General features: G+C 38.0%; 1 protein-coding gene across 1 annotated transcript in view; it reads left to right on the top strand.

Annotated features, from left to right (window-relative positions):
* Nucleotides 1–20,356, top strand: part of RGS22 (regulator of G protein signaling 22) — a 172,243-nt gene that overhangs the window by 7,067 nt on the left and 144,820 nt on the right. The window contains exons 3-4 of the mRNA XM_032609571.1: nt 7,290–7,352; nt 16,689–16,910. Coding sequence (XP_032465462.1) covers nt 7,290–7,352; nt 16,689–16,910 — 285 coding nt within the window. The remainder of the gene's footprint in view (nt 1–7,289; nt 7,353–16,688; nt 16,911–20,356) is intronic.

Below are 20,356 nucleotides of genomic sequence, written 5' to 3'. Positions count from 1 at the left end.
ATCACCAAGGTTTCACAGTTATTAACATTTTGCTGCATTTGCTTTTTCATGTTTCTGTCCGTCTGTCCATCACACCATTTGTCCATTAATCCATTTTATTTTTTTTATGCATTTCAGAGTATAAGCTGCAGACATTGATATGATACAGATCACCCTTAAATATTTCAGCATTTTATATCATAAACTAGTGTTCAGTATTAGTTTATGGTTCTTACGTTGAGGTAAAACTTATGCACAGGGAAATGGAAAACTTTTGAGTCCCATTTGACAAATTTTGACAAATGTATACACCTGTGTAATCCAAACCTCCATCAAATATAGAACATTTCCATAATCTTAGAAAGTCCTTTCATGCCTCCTTCCAGTTGATTCTTCCTCCATTCCCCAAAGACCACTGTCCTATTTTTTCACCATTGGATTATAGATTCAAATTCATACAAACGGAATCATACAGTTAGTTTTCTTTTGCGTAAAATTACTTTTGCTCAGCATAATGTTTTTGAGATTCTCCATGTTGTTGCATGATTCTGGCATATACATAATTTTTTATTGTGGTAAAATATACATAAAATTAAACTTAACATTTTAACCATTATAAGTGTATGATTTCAATGTCGTTAAGCACATTCACATTGTGTAACCATCACCACTATCCATCTCTAGAACTTTTTCATCATCCCAAACTGAAACTGTACCCTTTAAACAATAACTTCCCATTACCCCTCCTCTAGCCTCCAGTTACCATTATTCTACTTTCTGTCTTTATGGATTTGCCTAGTCTAGGTAACTCATATAAGTGGAATAATGCAATATTTGTCCTTCTGTGTACGGCTTATGTCATTTAGCCTGACATTTTCAAGGATCATCCATGTCATTGCATGTATCAGAAGTTCATTCCTTTTTTAAGGCTGAATAATATTCCATTATATATACATACCATAATTTGTTTATCCTTTCACACATCAGTGAACATTTGGGTTATTTCCACCTTTTGGCTATTGTGAATAATGGGGCTAGGAACACAGGTGTACAAATATCTGTATGAGACCCTGCTTTCAGTTCTTCTTATACCCAGAAGTAGATTGCTGGATTATATGGTAATTATACGTTTAACTTTTTGAGGAATGGTGGCTGTACCATTTCACATTCCTGTCAGTAATGCACAAGGGTTCCAATTTCTCCACATTCTCACCAGCACTTGTTATTTTCATTTTTTTAAAAAAATCATAGCCATCCTAGTAGATGTGAAGTGATATCTTGTTGTGGTTTTGATTTGCATTCTCTTGTTGCTATTGTCGTTGAGTATCTTTTCATGTGCTTATTGACCATTTGTATATCTTCTTTGGAGAAATGTCTATTCAAGTCCTTTTCCCATTAAAAAATTTGTGGTTTTTTATCTTTTTCTAGGTTAGGTCTTTATATATTCTGGGTATTAAACCCTTATCAGCTATATGATTTGCAAATATTTTCTCACATTCTGTAGTGTGTCTTTTTACTTTCCTAGTAGAGTCCTTTGATTCAAAAGTTTTTAATTTTCATGAAGTCCCATTTATTTATTTATTTTTTGCTCATGCTTTAGATGTTATATTTAAGAATCCATTGCCAAATCCAAGGTCATGAAGGTTTATCCTTATGTTTTCTTCTAAGTATTTTATAGTTTTAGCCCTTATGTTTAGGTCTTTGATCCATTTTGAGTTAATTTTTGTATATGGTATAGGGAAAGGTCCAACTTCATTCTTTGGCACGTGGCTATCCAGTTTTCCTAGTACCATTTGTTGAAAAGAATGTCCTTTCTCCACTGGATTGTCATGGCACCCTTGTTGAAAATTATTTGACCGTATATGAGAGGATTTATTTCTGGACTCTTTTCTATTCCAATGGTCTGTATGTCTGTCTTTATGCCAGTACCACTTTATTTTGATAACTGTACTTTTGTAGTAAGTATTGAAATCAGGATATATGAATCCTTCAGTTTTTGTTCTTTTTCAGTATTATTTTGGATGTTTGCAGTCTGAAATTCATTGTGAATTTTAGGATGGGTTTTTCATTTCTGCAAAAAAAAAAAAAAGGCATTGGGATTTTGATGGAGAGTGTATTAAGTCTGTAGATTGCTTTGGGTAGTATTGTCATCTTAGCAATATGGTCTTTCAGTCCATGAACATGGCATGTGTTTCCATTTATTTATATCTTCTCTAATTGCTTTCAGCAATTTTTTAGTTCAGTATACAAGTCTTTGCCTCCTTGGTTGTTATTCTTTTCTCTGCTACTGAAATGAATTATTTTCTTAATTTCCTTTTTTGATGCACATAACTTAAAAAAAATTTTTTTTTTAATTTATTTTTGGCTGCATCAGGTCTTAGTTGTGGCATGTGGGATCATTTCGTTTTGGCACGTGGGCTCTTCGTTGTGGTGCACAAGCTCTTCGTTGCAGTGCACGGGGTCTTCGTTGCAGCACGCAGGCTTCTCTCTGGTTGTGGTGCATGGGCTTCTCTCTAGTTGTGGCGTGTGGGCTCCAGAGGGCGTGGGCTCAGTAGTTGTGGCATGTGGGTTCCAGACTGCTTGGGCTCTGTCGTCATGGCACGCGGGGCTCTCTAGTTGTGGCGCACGGGCTTAGTTGCCCCTCAGCATGTGGGATCTTAATTCCCTGACCAGGGATCGAACCCACGTCCCCTGCATTGGAAGGAAGATTCTTAACCACTGGACCACCAGGGCAGTCCCCTGAGGTGCATAACTTTTTAATATTAGGTTTTATGCTTGAGATGACTGTATGTAATTTCTAATCAAGACTTTCAATGTTGAGCTTTTAATATTCTTGTATAGTCTCTCTTGGTGAGAAACTGTATCTCCTAATAGGTATTAACATTTTTTAGACTTTTTTACAACCATTCAAAACTGCAGAAGTTGAAATTAAATTTTAAATTTAACAGTACTCCCTCTTTTCATGACAAATATAATGTTAAAAATTCTTAGGAAAAACAAATTTAGAAGTCAATAAAATGTTTCAGTTATTTCAAAATAATGATGAAACTCTATAATGCAGTATATGCATATATTTTTCAAGTGATTGCCTTGTATCTAGCTGGTATACTACTACAAGGATCCATCAGTTGCCGGTAGACAGAAATATCTGTTGTATGTGAAGGCCAGATTTGGGGCCATCATCCTTCCAGGGTCTCCCCTCCTCCTTTCCTTCAAGCTGTTAACACCTTTTGGCTGTGAACTGTCTTCTTGGACATCTCAAACAGAAACTCCTCCAGCAGCTTCATAGCGCAGTGGTATGCTCTGCAGCTAGCTAATAAATCCATGTGCAGGGGCTTGAGCAGCTCTCTGGCTATGCTCAGTGTCTGGGTGTGGGATGTGGCTGATAAATCACAGACTCCAGGGAAAGGAGTTGGATCTGAGGAGTCCCAAACAAGTTTGCCCACAACCAGAGGTCACCATCCTGGGAGCACCAGCCATCCCTGACTGTGCCTGGTAGCCTTGAGGTCTGAAGAGGTCCACTTTCACTTGACCCATTGAATTCCATTGTCTGCACACCACCACGTGTCATGGCCATACCGGGTGGGAGGCTCTGGTCTAGTGACTGGCCTGTTTAGAAAGGAGAAAAGAAAGAATATATATGTACTTTAGGAAGAAGAAGCAAAAATAGGTCCATCCTGATAGGCTTAGACCTTATTTCCAAAATTATACCTATCTCCTGGTCGATGATAGCATTCCCAGTCTAAAGTGTGTTAGTTCAGGATTCTGCATTGGAAATTAGATGAATGGCTTTGGCTAATGTGTGAATGGCTTAAAAGGAAGTTGGAGACTTGGATTATTTTTCTAGTTGTGCCATTAGCTAACTGATTACCTTTACTATGTTTTGCTTTCCAACCTGTCTTTCCTCATGCATTTCTCTCTTTACTCTGCATTATTGCCTCTCATGTGTATACTTCTAAATATAGAATTTTAAGTTATTTGAAATACAATTCAAATGCCATTTTCCCCACTTGATTCTTTTCTGAATCCCCCTACCAAATAATACCTTTCCCTCCTTTGGGAGGAAACGTTTTATGTTGTAATTTTCTTATGGCATGTATTGTATTCTTTCTTGGACTATGGTTTTTGTCTGTATTTATCTCATTTCCTCTTTCTTGTTTAGAAGGGCTCTGTATATCTTGCATCTTTTAGAGTTGTGAAGAAATTGTAGTTTATCTCATTTGAGAGTCCAGCAAAATGATTTTTTAAGCAATAAAATTTTTTACCTATTATAATTAGCAAGCACATATAAACTATTTTTGTTTAACCCTCTGTCAGGAAGAAATTTGAGAAGTCTGGACTAAAAATGGAAAAGCTGACTTCACTTTCACAGATGGCACACCTGTAATACATGAAAAAACAGGTTTTTCAAGAGTGCATCCAATTCTGAAAAAGTGTTCCTGCCTTTCATTGCATCATTCTGCAGAGAATCTGTGTTGCAAAATTTGCAGCCAGGTTCATGGAATGATGTAATGGAGGAATTGATTGTAACTCAATTTTCTTCTTGATTGTACCACTAACCATCACCAGTTTATTGGTTATTTGGAAGATATTAAACCTGAATATGGAGACTTAGTTCATTTTACTACAGCCAAGTGACTGGATTGTGGAAATTTATTGAGAGTAACTGAGCTGCTTCTCCAGATCAAGGCCTTAAAAAAATTTTTTTTTAAACTAAAGGGTTTGGAGAATAAAGGGTTTATCAGATCCTCATGGGTTCACAAGACTTTGTTACTGATGTGACAAGATATCAGAACACAGTGAACTAGAAACTGCAGTGGGAAGATATGCTCAATTATTTAGAGAGGTGCAGGACTTCCCATTAACGTGTGACAAGAGGATTGAGCAGATGGCACTTGAAGGCTACACTTATTTCCATTGTGGAACTAACTGCCCTGATATCAGCAGAAGCACTTATGTTTAATATTGGTAGAAATTAAGACACAGTTTCAGAAAAGAAATACAGATTTTGATGTATTTGAATAATAATGTCCATGGTTGTAAGTGCAAACTGAGGATGTGACTGAACACCCAGGGGATGCCCTCTCGTGTGGTGCCTCAGGAGGACCTGAGGGAGCTGAGAGCAATTGCTTACCAAGGGTTAGGGCATTGCTGCTGGAGTCAGGTGTGTGGGCTGGTACCACCTGAGAACTCCTGTCCATCCATCCGGAGATGAGTTCAGAAATTGAGAGTAAATGTTTAGAAACCTTACAGTAATTTGACAGAGTATTGAATTTAATAATAAAAATGTTGGGCTTGTATTATGTATATTTTTATTTCACTTTCTAATAATTCATTCTTATTGTATTTTACAAAAGTTATCTGTCTGAAATCGATTAGGGAGAAAACAAAACGAAACAGGAACTTCATCACAGGTGGCTTGGAAAGCATTGATTAGAGTCTCTTCGAAGTGTGAGGCATCTGGAAATGAATATATGAATCTGAGGATTCTCTAGAAATTTCTGACAATGTGACTGACCAAATTCTAGGTGACATTTAGGTCTATGTGTATTTATGAAATACACAGTTTTGTTTTATAGCTAAAAATTAAAAACAAAATGACTATTTTAGAAAAACTAACAGGGACTGTACTCCATTACAGTTACTAATTTAAAATACTCAACTTTCCCATCTGTGGATTTTTGATCATGAGCCCAGTAGTGTAAAATTTGGCCACCCTTATTGTAGTACAATGTCTTTACCTAGGAAATTTACCCGGGAAAGCCTAAAAATATTTATTGAATTCTTTATTAGGTTGCTAAATGAAAATTAAAGTAACTCTGAAAGGTGAAATTCGAAAGCTGATTAGACTTTTAGCCTCCACCAAATGTTATCTGCCTTGTTCTGCTGTATTTGACCTTTGCCAATCAGAATTTTTTTGAGCATCTATTACTAAAGTACCACTATGAGGGTAGTATGTTTGTGAGATCCTGAGTTTTATATTGTTGTTGTTTTAATCAGCTGAGATTTTTAGTAAACTAAATCCTTAGTTGTTGTTCTAACCAGTTCAGATCTTTACTAAGTTCTTTGATATAAATCCTATAAGTGATTGTTCATAACTCTATTCCGATACTGCAATTACTTAAAGAAACTACCCTGAAAATCTGTTTTCCAAAGTAGGTGTTAATATACTATAATATCTTCCTTATACTTTCACACTATACTTCAACAAATTTCTAAAAGTTGACCTGTATAAGAAGAAAATAATCAGCCATATGGAAATAATAGCATTGTGTCATATTGTCAACTTTCATGTTAGATTTGTGAAACTGAAATATAATTATGAATAACAAAATAAACACACGTACTGTACAACAGGGTATGTGATGATGTGCTTTTGACACAATAGAAACAATTACTAATAAAATAAGGTGTTTTATTTGGAAGAGAGACTTTGTTATTGGCAGTGGCTTTCCAATTTTGCCAACTTTAAAAGTGACTATGTTGGTGGATGAGATAGTTATGGGAAAAAAATGTATACAATCCTTATTCGTAGAACACATGCATTGTGAAAGTTTCTTCATGCAAAAGTTACGCAGGACCCAGATTACTAAAACTGTCTCATTCTAAGGCGGAGGCAGTGGAATATTTCCTTCACTTAGTTTATCACTTCTTTTAGGCAATTCATGAAATTCTTCATTCTGAGTTTCATCTTAACCCCAAACACTGGTTCTGTCTTTATTGACTCTGCCTTTATTTTTATGAAATAAATATTTTTAATAAGTCCATGGGAAATTTGCTGTGTGTAGTATTTTGTACTTGTTGACGTTTCTTTAAGCATCGTGCTATATTTCTCATGTGTTCTGTTTTCCAGCTAAGTACAAGTGGCAAGGCCTTTTAAGAGGATGCTCCATTCTATTTTCTTATTTCTTCCTTCCAGAGATTGTAACACTGTGTTCCATTTATAGTGAGGGTTCACTCTTTTTTTTTTTTTTTTTTTTTGTGGTACGCGGGCCTTTCACTGTTGTGGCCTCTCCCGTTGCAGAGCACAGGCTCCGGACGCACAGGCTCAGCGGCCACGGCCCACGGGCCCAGCCGCTCCATGGCATGTGGGATCCTCCTGGACCGGGACATGAACCCGTGTCCCCCGCATCGGCAGGCGGACTCTCAACCACTGCGCCACCAGGAAAGCCCTGAGGGTTCACTCTTGACTGACTGAAAATGATTTGAAGATCTACATTATACTCTGTTGGTATCAGAATTAGAGAATAATATTGGCATGTTTTAAGACATTTTAGTGTAAGCATAATATTGTTTCTGTTTTTTTGCAGGAAGATTCTTTGGCAAGAGATGATTTCCTTGTGGACTACTTTAATGAATTCCTAAGCCTTCCAGTGAGTATATTATTATGTTCTGTGGAATATATTATCAAAGCAAAATATTGTAAACACTGGATTATCTTGTGAAACAAAGTTATCAGGGATGATATTTTTTTAAATACTAATTAAAGCATTTAGATAAAGTTTTGCCTTTTTATGGAGTTAATCATTTGGGTTTGAATCATATTTGGGAATTGAAGAAGCTGGGTCAGTTATACTACGATAAAAGTAAATAAAGAAAGAAAAAAAAAAAAACCTGGAATTTTTCGAACAATCAAAAGCATTCTGTACAAAATCAGATACAGTTGTATTTGGGTATCATTTTACACTTTGAACTGAGGTGATAAGGAGAGAATATAAAAAAAATTTAAGAAACTGAATTTCTTGCCTCTAGGCAATTATTGTCATCCTCTTGGACAGATATTAAAGTGGAATTTGTGTTTAAGGAAACTAGCGTTTTATATCGATAGTAAATAAGACTCAAGACGTTGGTGTAACATAGGTAGATGCCAAATAAGAGATTTTTGGTCTTAGACAGCTGTGACTGGTAGAGTAAGTATTGAGGGATTTAGAAAAAGTGAAATGGGGATGCATTAAAAACACTTATACTGTGCTTCCCTGGTGGCGCAGCGGTTGGGAGTCCGCCTGCCGATGCAGGGGACGTGGGTTCGTGCCCCGGTCCAGGAGGATCCCACATGCCGTGGAGCGGCTGGGCCCGTGAGCCAGGGCCACTGGGCCTGCGCGTCCGGAGCCTGTGCTCAGCAGCAGGAGAGGCCCGTGTACCACACACACAAAAACAAACAAACAAACAAAAAAGACCACTTATACTGTTGTATAGAAATAAAGTTCATCAGGAATGTCAGATGAAAGAAAGTTAGATAAGAAAAGGTTTTTATTATTGTTATGGAAACTTTTTTCATTCAAATTCTTACTAGGCAAAATATGAAATATAAAAAGTCACAAATACTTTTAAAGGGACTGGACCCTAAAATGAGTAATCTCTTAAAGCCCAACCACTGAAAATGATTTTTGAAGGGAACGTATTAGATGTATTTTTTTGTCTAGATTAGCTTTTGTGTATATGTATGTATCTATGCATGCATGTTTGTTGTGTTTCCTTTTTTCCAAAAAGAATTTGGGATTTCTCCTCCACTTGCATGCTAGGTGTTTGGGACCATTATGGGGGTCAGGTTGAGACACCAAGCCACGCTCTCCCCTTCCAGCATCAGGCTTGAGCCACATTGCAGGACACCCCTGGAGATTGTTTTGTGGTCTGACTCTTCAACTTCTGTTGTCTAATTGTATATTATAAAAAACCCAGCAGAGTCACAAAGTTGTCGGAATTTTGCTCTTCTGGATTATGTAGTCTTTCCTCTAGGCTCTGCATTATCCATTCTTCCTCCAAAAAAAGTACATTTTTGTGAAGTTTTAAAAAGAAAAATCTTTATATTGGGTCTAATTTCAGTTTCTCAAGATTTACATTTCATTGTCTCAAGATTTATGATTATCTTGACTTTGACTTGCTTTAGAAAATAAATTCCCCTGCCTAACTTTCTTTCTAAAAATATTTTTAAATTATAGAAGAAATATAACAATAGTATAGAAAATTAACTTCAAACGTAAGAAAAACTCAGCTGAAGTCCTGCCATCCAGTTAGAATAGACGTGACCTTTTTTTGTACATTTGCTTCAAGGCTTTAGCTGAATTGACTGAATGTGGTTTCTGTTGAACTCTGTCTCTGCAATAATGTTTTTCATCCCTCCCCAGCAGTTTCGCCCCTTCATATGTCCCATGCAGCCCACCTGGGCCACTTCTCTCTCTTTTCTGTCTCTCCAAATTCTTCTGCTTTTACATTCTCTGTCTCTCTCTCTCTTTCTGTCTCTCTCTGTCTCTGTTTCTCTTCCTCTCCTTCCTTTGCATTTACATTTGGTACCACACAATCTACTTATTAACTACCCATGCTTCATGCCATAAGATGGGAGGAGGGGAAATGTCACAGGTTTTCAAAAAGAATTTGGAGGCAGGGAGGAGAAGGAATAATGGATTCTTACACCAAGTTCTTAGCAAGATTCTAGAACAGATTAGTAATGTTTGGTTTATGAGCACTTAGCTAAGAATTAGAAGCCAGCATGGGTTTACTGAGAATTAGTGAGCCAAACTAATCTCTGTCTCTGTTTTTTGGATAGTTTTGAACTGGGACTTTAGGGAACAATAAATTTAATGTATTAGGATTTCAGTAAATAATAATAATGATAACAAATTGAACCATGTTACTTCCTGCTCAGAACTTGGTCTAGCGGCTTCTCATTACACTAAGAATAAAGTCTAAAATCTTCTATGACCTGACTCTTGCCATCTCTTGGTCTTTATTTCCTATGCCTCTTCCCCTCGTTAATTCTTTTCCAGCCTAACTGGAAAGCTTGGCCGCCTTTATGTTTCTCAGACATGAATATGCCAAAGGTACTCAGGGTCTTTCAGCCTGGAAGGCTCTTCCCTGAGATATCTGTATCACTTTCTCTCTGATTTTTATCACTTCTGTTCAGGAAGCCTTCCCTCCGAACCTTGTCTAAAACAATACACCAAACACATGCTCCACTTATGCTGCTGTATTTGTCTGCAAAACCCTATCATGATCTGTGAAATTCGTTCTGAAATATTTGAAAGAGTTCACTAATCACAACTAGAAGGGGTTGACTCTTAACAGACGACAGATTGAAATCCAAATTCCTTAATATGGACTCTTTGCAACATGGCCTCAGTAGAGCCTTTCTAGCTTTGTCTCTAGCTTCGTACTTCTTATGTCACCCTGTGCGCTCTTTCCTGGTTCCCCCAATTACCCTCCCTCACCTTAACCACACGTGCTCTTCCTGTGCTCATCTCCCAGTGTAGTGGCTGGGAAAGGGGGGCAGGCAGAACTGTTTGCGCTCAGCCCCTCCACTCATTACTCACGTGATCTTAGACACGTTCCTTAATTACCTAATTCTTCGATTCCTTTCTCTACCAAAACAATACAACTATCATACAAGATTGTTATGAAACGAGGTAATGTACATTAAGTGCCTGGCACAGAATTAGTGCTTCTCTTTCCTTTCTCTCACTGACTAGCCCATCTTGTCATCCATTCCTGAAACATGAGGTGTGGTCACTCTTTAATTGGATTGATGGATCATTGTCATTCTAGAGGATAGTCTGTCCCATGCAAATCTGTCATTGGCTTTGACGTTTAAAAATTATTTTTTATCGGAGACTTGGATGAAACATTGCAAGTGAACCAGTGTTTTTCCAGCTTAAGGTCACTCAGCTAGTAAGTGACAGGGTCCAGTCAAGTCCACATGGCTCAAAAACTTGTCTTACTGCACTGTAGTGACTATAGAAATGGCAGCAGAGGGATAAACTAATAGTTTGGATAACAGAATCTGGTCTCATTTTTGTCATGGTAGTCTGAAATGGGCTAAAACAAACAAAGCTAATGTGTTTTTAGGGTGCATTAATAGAAATGTAGTTAAGATCAAGAAAAATATTAGTCTGGAGCATAGCAGGCGCTCAGTAAATGGTTTTTTGAATCGGATTGAATTGTCAGACCTCATTTGGAATATTGTGTTGCATTCTTGATGCGGTATGTTAAGAGTTGCTCTGCCAAAGCAGACTCAATAAGATTCAGTTAATGGATGCTCTGGAAACCATGTCAGATGAGTGAGGGTTGAAAGACGAGTGGGTGTTGAACATGGCTTGGGAATGGGTAAAAGTGTTGTAATGAAGAGCTCTTTCCAAGTATTTGAAGCTCTGATTGAGGAAGAAGGGTTAACATATTCTGTGAAGCTAGAGGGCAGAACCAGGGCCAACATTTATGAGGAAATTGATTTTCACTCACTAGAAGAAATATGTTTAAAGATTGTTTTCTGACAATAGAATGGGCTGGCTTGTGCAGGACCAAACTCCCTGTGATTGAAGATATTCAGGTATAGGCAATCATTTGGGGCAGTATTTTATAGGGGATATATGTACTGGGTGGGAGATTAGACTTTGTCAGCCAAAGAAAATTTGATTAATTTCTTCTCCTCTAAGTGTGTATTTCTTAATCTCAGGAGTTAATACCGTAAATTTCCTGGGGCCAGGATAGGTCCCTTTCTTCTGTATCTCCCTAAACTTCTTGAGGACGATTTTCTTTTTATTTTTATGTCTTCCATGTAAGATCCTTGAAGTAAATAAATAAACCTTCTAATTTGCCTCCACTTCTCTACCACCTGCACCTTCCAAAAAAAAAGGCCCAACACCTAAGCCCGAGAGTGTAGACACATGTTATAACAGTCTCTCTCTAAAAGAGCTCTTAAGTCGTCTAGATTTCTGAGATTTCCTTCACATCTGTAGTGCAATGCCCAAGGTCCCATAACTGGATTGTGGCGCAAATGGGCCTAGGAATCAGGCTTTCTGTCTCCTACACCATTTCTTTCTATTACACCATAACACCCTTGGGACACATTGTAAGATCCAGAAATTGATGGCTGGTAGCCTGCCTCCATGTTATTTTTTGACGAGGGGAATCCAGGACAGTTGCTGCTATTATAAATGATTATGGCACTTTCCAAATCCTCGCTTTCATAACTTCATTCCGTTTGTTCTGGTGCCAGGTTCACTTTCAGATATTGTTTTCATTTCGTGTCTGGGAGGTTTTTTTTGCTGTCAACTCTTTATGGACAAGTGTTTGCTTATTAAATTTTCTTCTATGCTATAGTGTGAAAACACTTTTTTTTCCTTTTGGTTTTGCTTTGTGTGTTTTATGCTCAGTGACTGTTGTGGGATTGAGTAGATGAGCCCACATACAGATTTAGGTTGGTCCTCTGTGGGTGGTTTAGAATGTTTGTGACATTTATGGTTTGCAGAAGCTGAAGGGGTGGCCTATTCTCTACCCTCCTTGCAAGGATAGGTATGTCATGTGTTTGCCAGACCGTGCTTAGCTATGTGCCTTTGGAATTTTACCATAACTTCTCTTTTTGGAATGATTCTCCACACTTTTTTAAAATCTGTAAACTATTATAATTTCTTGCAGCTTTATGAAGGAGTTATATGTTAGATTGTTGGGTAAGGGGAGAGCGAGAGAGAAAGAGAGAGAGTATGGATTTGGGGAATGGGTGGGATGAAGTGGGGATGAAGGACTTGGGTCTTCCCCTGCCAAGATTTAAATACTCAGAGACTGATTTTTAAAGGTGTTGTTGGAGCCCTAGGTAGTACTGCTTAGTTCAGCATTTGTTCCTATGGGTGTTTTGCTAAGCCTTGTAGCTCAAACATAAAGCGCTCAAATTACCTAATGTAACTCATTTTTGAACTAAGGATATTTCCTATGCATTTTATGTGGCACATTATTCCTTCCATCCCACTGGTGAATATGTCCAGTAAATAGTTTATGGTTAAGCATCTAAAATGACAATAAAACTTAGATTAAAAGAAGTTGTTATTGGTAACTGACTTGTTATATTCAAGTTGTCAGATGTTTCTCATTCACTGACTAAGATGCATGTTTAAAATATAGCTTTGGAGCTCAATTAGTAGAGACAGAGTTGGAGCAGAGATGAACATGTATTAAATTAACCTAGTCATTAGTTTTTAATTTAAATACTGTTCAGCTAAATAATTTGGCACCCGGTAAGTTTCAGTGGTGCTGGGCTGGCAGTTAAAGCACATCACTAATTATTCACAGGTTTTTTTTCCCCTCCTCTTTTCAAAGAAATGTGGAACCAGCAATTTATTGTGGTAAAAATATTTTCATGCACTTGCTTTTTCTGTGAAAATATTTTTCGCACATGGATGACTGGTACTACAAAGTTAGCTTTCACCACCTTCAGGTCAATTCGTTTTAGAACATTTGGAAAATGATACCCTTGAAATAAGAAAATTAAGTAAGGGAAAGAGCAGTCTGTAACAGCTTGCAGAGGATTGGGTTTGAGGCTCAAACTGAAAATTTTTCCTATCATATGATTAAAAGCTGAGTGTTCTCAGCTTTTAATCAGCCTACTCAGCTTTCTGAGAGAAAATCTTCCTCCATCGTTCATTTCTATCTCCCCCACTTTACGTGTCTTTTATTGTCACATACTAAACTAATTTGAGGAATTTTTGTAGATAAGCTTAGAAACGGTAAAAACAAGAGGACATGACGTGTGAGAGAGATTCTTCTTAAGCAGACAACAGGACTTCGGAGAATAAAGCCCAGGGTTCTTTCTCCTATAGACCATAGATGGTATAGACCATAGATGGCCAGCCCTTCCATGTATGTGAACATGCATGAAAGTCAGCATGAAGTAGGAAACAGAATGTGGGCTTTGAAGTTTGCTCAACCTGGATTCTGTCTCCCCCCAGTTAAAGACTCTGCAGTGGCTCCCCATCATTCTAAAGCAATGATTCTCAAACTTGAGCATGCCTCAGAATCACCTGAGGGCCTGTTAAACACAGACTACTGGGACCCACCCTCAGAGTTTCTGATTATGGGGCGAGGCCCAAGAATCTGCATTTCTAACAGGTTCCTAGGTGATGCTGATGCTGCTGGTCCAGGGACACCCTCTGAGAATCACTGATTTGAGAGAGTAAGTTGAGAGTTATGGCATAAGTAGAAAGTCCTTGGTGAACTTGTCCTCTGCCTTTCTCTCCAGGCTTCCATCATGTTATTCTCCCCTCGAATATTAAGCTTCAGCAACGTCAAACTGCTTGCAGGTCCTTAAAAGCAGCCTGTTGTCTGGTGCTCCTTGTCTATTGTTCTTTTCTTTCTTTCTTTTTTTTTTTAAGCCCTGCCTTCCCTGGCTCTTAGCCTCATTCTCCCATCTTCAAAGGCACCAATGTTGCATCTCGCTGTGCCTTTATTCAGTAGTCAGGACTTCCTCTGACCACAGCCGGGAAATGTTCTCTCTGATTTTTTTTTAAAATTAATTAATTAATTAATTTATTTATTTTGGGCTGTGTTGGGTCTTCATTTCTGTGCGAGGGCTTTCTCTAGTCGTGGCAAGTGGGGGCCACTCTTCATCGCGGCGCGCGGGCCTCTCACTATCGCGGCCTCTCTTGTTGCGGAGCACAGGCTTCTGACGCGCAGGCTCAGTAGTTGTGGCTCATGGGCTTAGTTGCTCCGCGGCATGTGGGATCCTCCCAGACCAGGGCTCGAACCTGTGTCCCCTGCATTAGCAGGCAGATTCTCAACCACTGCGCCACCAGGGAAGGCCCTCCTTGTCTATTGTTGGTGCATGTATCTCGATACACTTGCTATTTCTTTTGCTGAATTCCCTTCTCTCCCTCATCTGGCTGTTGAGACTGCCTGTTTATTCTTCCAGACTCAGGTTTCCCTATACAACTTCCTTAATTTCCTAAAGATAGTTAACAAATCCTCCTGTGCCATCACTCTAGTTTGTATATACTTCTGTTGTAGTTATCGTGGGTTAAAGTGGACTTGCCTTATACACGCGTTATTACTCAAAATGAATTATTCGTGCTCTGCAGAGTGAGCGAGGGTGAGTTAAAGAGTGAGGGTGACTGTTTACCAGTCCGCAAGCACACATAGACCAGTCTGTGAACATCCTAGAGAGCGTGTGAGATGGAAGATGAGAATCTGCCACTCCCTCAGTGGCTCTTATCCCTCTTGCCTCTTAGTGTAGTCATCTTCTTCTGCTGAGGGTGATTCTCATGGTAAACATACATAGTTTTGTATAACATGAGCTTTAAACACAAGGCCACCGCTTTATCTGGTGCCTAAATAAAGAAGTAGTGACACATTTCAATGTCAGAGGAAAAATTGACTGTGATAAACTTCTTGAAAGATAGAACAACATGATACTAAGTGTTTTCAAGGATTTCAAGGGATAGTTTTGACTAAATATGATTTCAACTTATGTGCTGACTGTAGGACCACTTTTCCTTGTCTCACATCTCAGTTCATGTCTTGGGATGTGAGCCCTGTTGATTTTCAAAATCAGGGGCTCGTTTCTCATGCGCAGGTCTTTAAAGTTGGGATGTCTGATGTGGAGTTTGAACCCTTTGCTCCTCACGGAGAAGCTCTGGGTTTTGAGTTGCCTCGCAGGGTCACTGCACCAGGGGTGGGGTTTATGGCAAGGTTGTGTCCCAGCTTCTCCTACCTATTTGATGTGGTTTACATCTTGTTTGCCCAGTGTGTAGTCATCACTCAGCCAGCCTTTTGGCTTCTTTATGAGGAAATTGTTCCATACGTAGCTGTGGACTTAGTGTGTCCACTGGAGGAGACATATTCAGGATCTTCCTAAGCCGCCATCTTGCTGTAGGATGAGTCTTTATTAAAAAATATATGTGTGTGTATATATATATATACACACACAAACACATAATAGGTATTTATACATATACACATATATTTCTAACTCCAATTTTATAACATCCTGCCATTTACTAAATTTTAACTATAGTATATCTAGCAATCTGTTAGTAAAACTTGGAAGAATTGATGCTCTCCCTAGTACACTTACTGATCCAAGGGGAAGGGCTTAATATTCTACTACCTGGCTAAATATATATAAATTAATCCACATGAATATGCAGTTCTCTGAAGGAATCCTAAAATAAATTAATATTCTGGAAAAGGGACCTGATTCTGGATTTGGAGGGCAAAATGAGAAAAGACACAGCCAATCCACCATATACTTGCTATGGAGATAGAGGCCCCAAACATGTTAGTGATTTACCCAGAGTCACAGAGCTACTTATTGGCAAGCTGGTATTCAAACTCAAGACTCCTGACTATTGTATATTAACTGACTGACTCTAAATAAAAGTTGGCAGCATTTAGTAATTACTGAGAAAAGCTCAGAAATATTGTCTTTCACTCTCCCTCCTTTTTTTGGTCACAGTGAATGGAACGGTGTTGAAATAGTCTTAAATGAAGAACACATTGTACTTAATTTTCTCCTTTTGGGCAAGGGAGACTTAGCTTTCATGGCTCCTGGGAATGAAAGAGACAACAGGAATGATTTCTTCTTACTTTACTCATTCTTCCCTAGTAATCCACCCCCTTCTAAGAGAATAACATTGCTTCATAGAGACCAGGTGTGTATTTCTTTCCAGTTCCAAAGAAGCACAGAGATAAGAGGTTTATGCAAAAGGAATTTCTGCCATAATATATCCTGACACTTATCTCGTGGCATAAGTACATTTGGAAAAGAAGGATTCAGTGGGTTCCCTTACCTGTAGTCAAGAGATTTCTAAGCTTCTAAAAGGAAAGGTAATGATTAAGAATACAAAACTTTGTGTAAGTATATATGCATACATGTAAGTATCAAGTCTTCTTGGAGACAGTGAGTTTCTGGTTTTTAAAATTGTAAGATGTATTTCCACAAATTTATTTTGCAGAGCTTTTCAGAGGCAATTAGATTTAATGTGGACTATGGAGTTTTTGAAGTAGTTAACAATGCTCCACAACTTCTGGAAAAGCAACTGAAAAAAATTCTCTTCAACCAGCAACCTCGAAATCCCATCTATGATGTTGTAAGAAAAGGAAGGAGTGATATTAAACCTGTTCAAGTGAATGCCCCTTATGAAGATGAGACCATTAATGTCAACTACAGTATCATGGTAAGAAAGTATATTTGAGTTTATATCTTCTAGGTAGATAAGGCATTAAGTGAGATTAACATCAGGTTTCTTGGGCTTCCCTTTCTGAAGTGTAACTGTATCTATTAAATTTTATTGTTCTTGCACAAAGTATTTGTTAGTTACTGTATCATCTTATTCATATCAAATGGCCAGTTTAGTCTAGCAGTTTGTTGATATTTGATTATCAATATGAGAAGGGTCATGTAATTTACTTTGAATATTTAGAAAATAAGTTTAATTTGGGGCAGTATAAATATATGTATGCTTTACAGTTTAGATGCATTCTAGAAAGTGTGGGTATACAGGCGTACCTTGGAGATTTTGCACGTTTGGCTCCAGACCACCACAACAAAGTGAATATCATGATAAAGCAAGTCATACAATTATTTTGGTTTCCCAGTGCATATAAAAATTATGTTTACGCTACACTATAGTCTGTTAAGTGTACCATGGCATTGTGTCTTAAAAAAACAATGTACATACCTTAATTTAAAAAATACTTTAGGGCTTCCCTGGTGGCGCAGTGGTTGAGAGTCTGCCTGCCGATGCAGGGGACACGGGTTCGTGCCCCAGTCCGGGAAGATCCCACATGCCGCGGAGCGGCTGGTCCCGTGAGCCATGGCCGCTGAGCCTGTGCGTCCAGAACCTGTGCTCCGCAACGGGAGAGGCCACAGCAGTGAGAGGCCCGCGTACCACAAAAAAAAACAAAAACAAAACCAAAAACAATAAAAAATACTTTACCGCTAAAAAACACTAACCATCATCTGAGCCTTCAGCAAGTCATAGTAGTAACATCAAAGATAACTGATCACAGATCACCATAACAAATGTAATAATGATGAACATGATTGAAATATTGCAAGAATTACCAAAATGTGACACACAGAAACATGAAGTGAGCAAATACTGTGGGAAGAATGGTGCTGATAGACTCGCCTGCCACAGGGATGCCACTAACCTTCAGTTTGTAAAAAAACACATTATCCGTGAGGCACAATAAAGCAAAGCACAATAAAACAAGTTATGCCTGTGCAGTGAATTTATTTCATTTGAGTTCTATCCTATCAAGCATTTGGGAATTGAGATTTCTGTCTTTAATTATTATATTAGTTTCAGGTATACAACACAGTGATTTGATGTTTTTATACATTGTGAAATGAAAACCACAATAAGTCTAGTTACCATCTGTCACTATACAAAGTTATTAGAATATTATTAAGTATGTTCCCTATGCTATACTTTGCATCCCTGAGACTTATTTTATAATTGGAAGTTTGTACCGCTTAATTCCCTTTACCTATTTTGCCCATTCCCCCGCCCCCAGAGGTGGAATTGCTGGATCATATGGTAGTTCTAGTTTTAATTCTTTGAGGAAACTCCATCCTGTTTTCCGTAGTGGTTGTACCAATTTACAGTGCACGAGAGTTCCTTTTTCTCCACATCCTCGCCAACACTTTATTTGTTGTCTTTTTTGATAATAGCCGTTCTGACAGGTGTGAGGTGATATCTCATTGTGGTTTTGATTTGCATTTCCCATCCAGTTAGTGATCTTGAGCATCTTTTCATGTACCTGTTGGACATCTGTATGTCTTCTCTGGAGAAATGTCTATTAAGGTCCTTAGCCAGTTTTTTAAATTGGGATTTTTTTGTTGTTGTTGTTGAGTTGTATGAATTCTTCATATAATTTGGATATTAATCCCTTATCAGATATATCATTTGCAGATATCTTCTCTCATTCAGTAAGTGGCCTTTTTGCTTTGTTGATGGTTTCTTTTGCTGTGCAAAACTTTTTAGTTTGATGTAGTCCCATTTGTTTACTTTTGCTTTTGCTGCCCTTGCCTGAGGTGACAGATCCAATATTGCTAAGACCAGTTTCAGAGAGCATATTGCCTATATTTTCTTTTAGGAGTTTTATGCTTTCGGGTCTTACATTTAATTCCTTAATCCATTTTGAGTTTATTTTTGTATATGGTGTAAGAAAGTGGTCTAGTTTCATTCTTTTGCATATAGTTGTCCAGTTTTCTCAACACCATTTATTGAAGAGACTGTCTTTTCCCCATGATATAGTCTTGCCTCCTTTGTCATGGGTTAATTGACCACATAAGTATGGGTTTATTTCTGGGCTCCCTATTCTGTTCCATTGATCTATATGTTTGTTTTTGTGACAGTGCCATCCTGTTTTGATTACTGTAGCTTTGCAGTATAGTTTGAAATCAGGGAACATAATACCTCCTGCTTTGTTCTTTTTTTAAAAATTTTATTTATTTTATTATTTTATTTTATTTATTTTTTCTGGCTGCATTGGGTCTTCGTTGCTGTGTGCAGGTTTTTCTCTGGTTGTGGCGAATGGGGGCTACTCTTCATTGCGGTTCGTGGGCTTCTCGTTCTGGTGGCTTCTCTTGTTGTGGAGCACAGGCTCTAGGCATGCGGCCTTCAGTAGTTGTGGCTTGCGGGCTCTAGAGTGCAGGCTCAGTAGTTGTGGCACACAGGCTTAGTTGCTCCGCGGCATGCGGGATCTTCCCGGTCCAGGGATTGAACCTGTGTCCCCTGCACTGACAGGTGGATTCTCAACCACTGCACCACCAGGGAAGCCCTGTTCTTCTTTCTTAAGATTGCTTTGGATATTTGGGGTCTTTTGTGGTTTCATACAAATTATAGGATTATTCTAGTTATGGGGAAAATGCCATGGGTGTTTTGCTAGGGGTTACTTTGAATCTATAGAATGCTTTGGGTAGTATGTACATGTTAACAATATTAATTCTTCCCATCCACAGGCATGGTATATCTTTCCATTTATTTGTTCATCTTTAATTTCTTTCATCAGTATCTTATAATTTTCAGAGTACAGGTCTTTCACCTCCTTAGTTAAATTTATTCCTATGTATTTTATTCTTTTTGATGCAGTTGTAAATGTGATTGTTTTCTTAATTTTTCTTTCTGGTAGTTCATTACTAGAGTATAGAAATGCAACATATTTCTGTATATTAATTTTGTACCCTTGCAACTTTACTGAATTTATTTGTTCTAATAATTTTTGGCAGAGTCTTTAGGGTATTCTATATATAGTATCATGTCATCTGCAAATAGTGACCATTTTACTTCTTTTTTTTCCAGTTTGGGTGTCTTTTATTTATTTTTCTTGTCTGGTTGCTGTCGCTAGGAGTTCCAATATTATGTTGAATAAAAGTGGCAAGAGTGGGTATCCTTGTCTTGTTCCTGATCTTAGAGGAGGAATTTTCACCATTGAGTATGATGTCAGCTATGGGTTTGTCACATGGCCTTTATTATGTTAAGGTATGTTCCCTCTGTGCCCACTTTGTTGAGAGTTTTTTTTTTTTAATTGTAAATGGATGTTGAATTTTGTCAAATGCTTTTTCTGCATCTATTGAGATGATCATATGATTTTTATTCATTTGTTAATATAG

The sequence above is a fragment of the Phocoena sinus genome, chromosome 17 (genome assembly GCF_008692025.1).
Source record: "Phocoena sinus isolate mPhoSin1 chromosome 17, mPhoSin1.pri, whole genome shotgun sequence".
Classification (NCBI taxonomy): Eukaryota; Metazoa; Chordata; class Mammalia; order Artiodactyla; family Phocoenidae; genus Phocoena; species Phocoena sinus.
Note: the sequence above shows the minus strand (reverse complement) of the source record. Positions and strands in the feature narration are given on the sequence as shown.